This window comes from Hypomesus transpacificus, chromosome 22 (assembly GCF_021917145.1).
Source record: "Hypomesus transpacificus isolate Combined female chromosome 22, fHypTra1, whole genome shotgun sequence".
NCBI lineage: Eukaryota > Metazoa > Chordata > Actinopteri > Osmeriformes > Osmeridae > Hypomesus > Hypomesus transpacificus.
In genome coordinates this window covers 5,353,293-5,359,135 of record NC_061081.1, presented here as the reverse complement: position 1 = coordinate 5,359,135, position 5,843 = coordinate 5,353,293, and the positions used below count along the sequence as shown (strand labels likewise).

Here is a 5,843-nt window from a genome sequence, read left to right as displayed (position 1 = left end):
CTTCTGGGCGTAAGGCCACAAATATGTCTCATAAATTACAACTATGCATCCTGGTCCTTTATGAAAGCATACACATGCTCCTCTCCCCCACTCATCCTTTAATTATTTAAACCTTATATTTTGGGCTTCATGTCTCCTACCATTGTTTAGGGATAATAATAATCAGCCAACAGCTTTGCATCTGGTTTCCAATAATATAGCATGTACTACAAAGGTGATCACAAGTTTCATTGAATCCATAATCATTAACCATCTTCATAATTACAACAGTATGGTGTTTTTTTTCCACAACAGAACCTCATCAAGAGATCGAGGCTCCACCTCAGTCTATATGTAAAGGCGTTGTTGAAGTCCACGCGAGTGAAACACCATGGCTGCAATACAGCATATTCTCGCTGCCAATCAACAGCATCGCCGTGCGCGAAGCCAGATAGTTTATATAAATGCCTATGTGCGTCAGCACTTCTCCCCACTGAATGTGCTGTCGGACCGGGCTGTCCAGTCCAAGTACCGGCTTCCCCGTATGGAGATCCAACGCCTCGTCACGCTAGTGTCACCACACATCCGGAGGGCAACCCGCTGCAATTTTGCCCTCATCCCGGAGGTGCAGCTCCTGGCCTTGCTGCGTTTTTACGCAGTGGGGAGCTTCCTGGATGTGGTGGGGGACGGCACCATCCTCAGCAAGGCATTGGTTTCACGGGGTGTGGCAGCCGTGACACCGATCCTCCTGCGCCATGCCCCGACACATCCAAATGCCCACCACACGGGACAAGGTCCGCCAGGTCCACAGTGGATTTCATGCCATGGTTGGGATCCCCCGGGTAATCGGTGTCGTGGATGGCACACTGATCCCAATCCACAATCCCTCCCTGGTGGATCCGTGCTGGATTGGGAGGAAACATTACGCTGCCATCAACACCCAGGTGGCAGTGGACCACGATGGCCTCATCACGGACATCGTTGCCAGGTGGCCAGGAGGCACACACGACAGCTTTGTGTGGGCCAAATCAGCTGTGGCTGAGGCTGGCAGAGGAGAGTTCGGCAGGAGCATCTTCCTCGGGGACAGTGGCTACCCTCTCCGGAGTTACCTCGTGACACTGATGATCAACCCAGCAACACCACAAGAGGAGAGGTTCAATGAGGCCCACACACACACCAGGACCCACATTGAACGGGTGTTTGGCAGGTGGAAGTGTTGTTTCCAATGTATCCATCGTTCGTCGGGGGGGCTGCGCATGTCACCTGTAAAATGTTGCCGCGTGATTGTTGTCACAGCCATGCTGCACAACAAAGCAGTGCGTGTTGGAGCAGATGAGCCGCCTCCTGAGGATGAAGATGGGGAATCATCGGAAGATGAAGCCCCCAACCTCGCCCCCCGCGAATCCCGAGCAGCACTCCACCAAGCTGGTGTCCAGACCAGAGAGGAGCTTGTCAATTTCTTTTGATGTCTATCAGCCCCTACGCCGTCACCACCAGTCACCAAGCACGGATATCAGCACCACCCTACTCCCAACAATAAACCCACTACCACTACCATCACACAGCCCATATAAACTATCATAGGGCTTAAGGCCGTAGCCATGGAGTCAACATTGGGGGGTAATAATTACATTTTTATGATAATTTCGGACAGCGTGCGTGGTTGCCTGTCGTAGCGTAGCACATTTATATTTTTATATCAATATATTGGGGGGGACATTTTGACCAGATTTGAATATTGGGGGGGATGTGTCCCCCCAATATGTATTATGATTACGGCCTTACACGGTGTTGTGTGTGATTCGTGCGCTGATAAAGTGGTGGGTGATCGATTTTCCTGGCATCGATTGATTTAGTTTCAACACCACGGCGGTGGACAGCTCCCACTAAGAGCTTCTTAAGAGGCTTCTTTGGCGGGATCTTAAGAAGGCAGTTAAGAACGCGTCTGGGAAACACCCCTATCTTAGCGCTCCTTCTTAGCCGAACCCTTGTTAAGAGCCTTCTTAAGTCCTTAAGAACGATCGAATCTGGGAAACGCGGCCATTAGCAGTTGGTTCCCTAAACCCACCTTTCCTATCCTCTCACCCTCCACGACTGACCCAACTAAATGTCTAAACTCTTTCTCTCCCCTGTCTGAGGCAGAGATCTCTGACCTCATTCTCTCTCATCGCCCCACCTCCTGTCCTCTTGATCCTATCCCCTCCCCTCACTTTCAAACAAGCGGAAGGACTCCACAGTGTTGACTGGGGAGTCACACAGGGTGATGGGGGTGAGTGGGGCTGTGTTCTTCCTGAAGTCCACAACCATCTCCACTGTCTTGAGAGCATTGAGCTCTAGGTTGTTCTGGCTGCACCAGGTCACCAGGTTGTCCGCTTCCCACCTATAGCCGGACTCGTCTCCACCAGAGATGAGCCCAATGAGGGTGGTGTCGTCCGCAAACTTCAGGAGTTTGACGGACGGATGACTGGAGGTGCAGCTGTTGGTGTACAGGGAGAAGAGCAGAGGAGAAAGGACGCAGCCATGGGGAGATCCAGTGCTGATGGACCGGGAATCAGAGACTTGTGTTCCCAGCTTAGCGCACTGCATCCTGTCAGGCAGGAAGTCTGTGATCCACCTGCAGGTGGAATCAGGCACGTTCAGTTGGGAGAGCTTGTCCTGAAGCAGAGTGGGGATGATGGTATTAAAGGCAGAGCTGAAGTCCACAAACAGGATCCTGGCGTAGGATGCTGGGGAGTCCAGGTGCTGTAGGGTGAAGTGGAGGGCCATATTAACTGCATCCTCCACAGACCTGTTGGCTCTGTAAGCAAACTGCAGGGGGTCCAGTAGAGGGTCTGTGATGGATTTGAGGTGTGCCAGCACCAGGCGCTCAAAAGACTTCATTACCACAGAGGTCAGGGCGACGGGTCTGTAGTCATTATGTCCAGTTGGCCTGGGCTTTTTGGGCACAGGGATGATGGTGGAGGACTTGAGACAGGCTGGCACATGGCATGTCTCCAGGGAGGTGTTGAAGATGTAGGTAAACACCGGAAACAGCTTGTCAGCGCAGTTCTTGAGGGTGGCTGGAGAGACAGAGTCCGGCCCAGCTGCTTTGCGGGGGTTCTGTCTTTTGAACAGTTTGTTCACTTCTCTCTCCTGAATGGACAGGGTCGTCACTGTAGATGGGGGGAGGGTGAGGCCTCACGGGTGGAAAGGGGTTGTTTAGGACTGTCCAATTGTCTTTCAAATCTACAGTAGAACTCATTCAGGTCGTTGGCTAGGCGGGAGTCGTTAGTGGAGTGGGGGGCTCTGGGCTTGAAGTTGGTGATCTGCCTGAAGCCTCTCCAGACAGAAGCAGAGTCGTTAGCAGAGAATTGATGTTCTAGTCACTGCGAGGACAGTCGTTTAGCCTCTCTCACCGCTTTGCTAAACCTGTTCTTCGACTCCTTGAATCTGTACCTGTCCCCACTCCTAAACGCGGCCTCTTTGTCCAGCCTCAGCCTTCTGAGTTTAGCTGTAAACCAGGGTTTGTCGTTGTTGTAGCTCACCCTGGTGCATGTTGGTATACAGCAGTCCTCACAGAAGCTGATGTATGATGTCACAGCCTCTGTGAGCTCATCCAGACTATTGGTAGCAGTCATGAACATGTCCCAGTCAGTACAGTCCAAGCACGCCCGCAGTTCCTCCATAGCCTCACTGGTCCACTGTTTTGATGTCCTCAAAGCATGCTTACAGCGCTTAAGCTTCTGCCTGTATGCAGGAATCAGGTGGACCATGGCGTGGTCTGAGTGACCCAGTGCTGCTCGGGGAACCGCATGGTATGCTTTACTGATAGTAGAGTAGCAGTGATCCGAAGTGTTTGATGAATTGTCTGTATTTGGGGAGCTCTTGAGTGAGATTGCCTTTGTTAAATTCGCCTAGCACAATAACCAAGGAATCTGGATTTTCATGCTCCACACTCAATATCTGGTTGGCGAGCACACAAGCCTCGTTGGCGCTAGCCTGAAAGGGCAGGTAGACGCCGACCAGTATGAATGAAGCAAACTCACGTGGCGAGTAAAACGGTTTACAGTTAATTTAAAAAAAATGCTGCAGAATCACTGTCACATCTTCACACCAGTCACTGTTAATAAAAAAACTGATACCACCGCCTTTCGTTTTGCCAGAAAGCAGGGAGTCATCCGCTCTCAGCAGTTTGAAACCTGCTAGCTGTAGCGCAGAGTCTGGGATCATTTCACTCAGCCATGTTTCCGTAAAGCACAAAACGGAAGATGAACGAAAGTCTCTGTTTTTCCATACCAGTAGCTGAAATTCGTCCAGTTTGTTGCTCAGCGAACGAACGTTGGAGAGAAATATCCCCGGTAACGCTGTGCGCACTCCGCGCCGATGAAGTCGCACCAAAGCACCGGCCCGTTAACCTTTCCTGAGATTCTTCACTGTTAGGACAAAGCCGGGGGTGGCTTTGACTATAATTCCCACTAAATCTGCCGCTGGAAGCAGAAAAGTGGGAAATAAATCCACAGGAGTTGTAGTCCTGATGTTAAGAAGTGCTTCTCTTGTTAGAGAACCCCGGAAATCTTGTCAGAACACTGAATTAACAGACAAAACAAGACAAAACAGAGCACACCTAGCTACCGTGGCTGCCATCGTCGGCGCCATCTTGAAACTGAAGAGCTCTTCGAAGCTCATCCTGGACTTGCTGTCATAGCAACAGGTCCGTAAGCTTAAACCTGCTCGGGGGCAGGTTTATTTTTTGTAAACACGATTAGATTGAGGCTTTACAAGCAGAGGTGATACAGGAAGTCTGTCACAGACTTGTCTTGTCCGTTTTTACTGTTGGAGAAGGTGCAAGAATAATTAGCAGAATTTAAAATGAAACCGAATTTATTGCTCATAGCGTGATTGATAGCCTCCTTAAACACAGCGCGATATGCTAGCCTATACTTTTTGGGAGGATAGCCTATCGTTTTTTGTGAGTGTGTGTAAATACATAATACATTTGTTGAAACCACATCATAAGATTTAAAGATGATAAATGAAAGTATGAAAAAAAACACAAAAACTTAGGCCTAGCTTACTGTAATAAGCAATAAAATGTGTGGTCAATACTCTACATTTAATTTGATCTGCTACTTTTTGGCAGCCTTCTTTCTTGGATTTTGCAGACTTTGAGGTGTTCCCTGGCGTTCTGTTTAAATGTTGAAATTCGGAGTAACCTTAGAGCAAGCTGTTGTGCTGTTGGCTCTGTTGCGGAAAAAACAGGGCGCTCATTTTGGCCACGGTGAGCAGCCATAGACTTATGTGAGCAGCCAATAGCAGCATTGCTGATCAAGGTTTCTACTATCAATACATACCCCCTTTTAGACCAACACATAACTCAATCCAGCTATACTAATTATAAACAACATGGGTGTTCAAAGAACCGAATTAGCCAGTTCATGATTAGCAAGATGATGTCATCTTGGATGTGTCATTTGATCTTGGATGTAACAATCGACGTACGGAGAACGGGCCCCAGGTGTGTTGGAGCAGGGAAACATATAAAACATGTGGGACAGGGGGTCCCGAGGACCAGAGTTGGGAACCACTGACTTAGCATATGGTTCTGAGGTGCTGAATTTAAGTTGAATCTTTCCACTTCTTTTTCTGCAAGAATGCTTTCTTTGCTGTCAATTTTGCAGTTGCAATGGACTCTGAACAAACTTGGACCAATAGCTTCAGTAAATGGATAGATTAAATCTTTTGGTTTGCTACCTACATGCATACAGCATGATTGCAACTACTTGTGGCCTTGAATACACTGCTAGCAATAAAATTAATTTTGCACATGCGTTTATTGTGCTAATGAGGATTGTTTTCCAAGTGTGCAGAGATGTCAATATGTATTG

The 5,843-nt window shown here is 48.8% G+C and overlaps 1 protein-coding gene across 1 annotated transcript; it reads left to right on the top strand.

Annotated features, from left to right (window-relative positions):
- The first annotated feature begins 425 nt into the window (after nt 1-425).
- On the top strand, nt 426-2,149 carry LOC124484699 (putative nuclease HARBI1). The gene is made up of 2 exons (XM_047045746.1): nt 426-806; nt 2,118-2,149. The coding sequence occupies exons 1-2, from the start codon at nt 524-526 to the stop codon at nt 2,129-2,131; spliced, it is 297 nt and encodes a 98-aa protein (XP_046901702.1). The 5' UTR covers nt 426-523; the 3' UTR covers nt 2,132-2,149.
- The last annotated feature ends 3,694 nt before the right edge of the window (nt 2,150-5,843 follow it).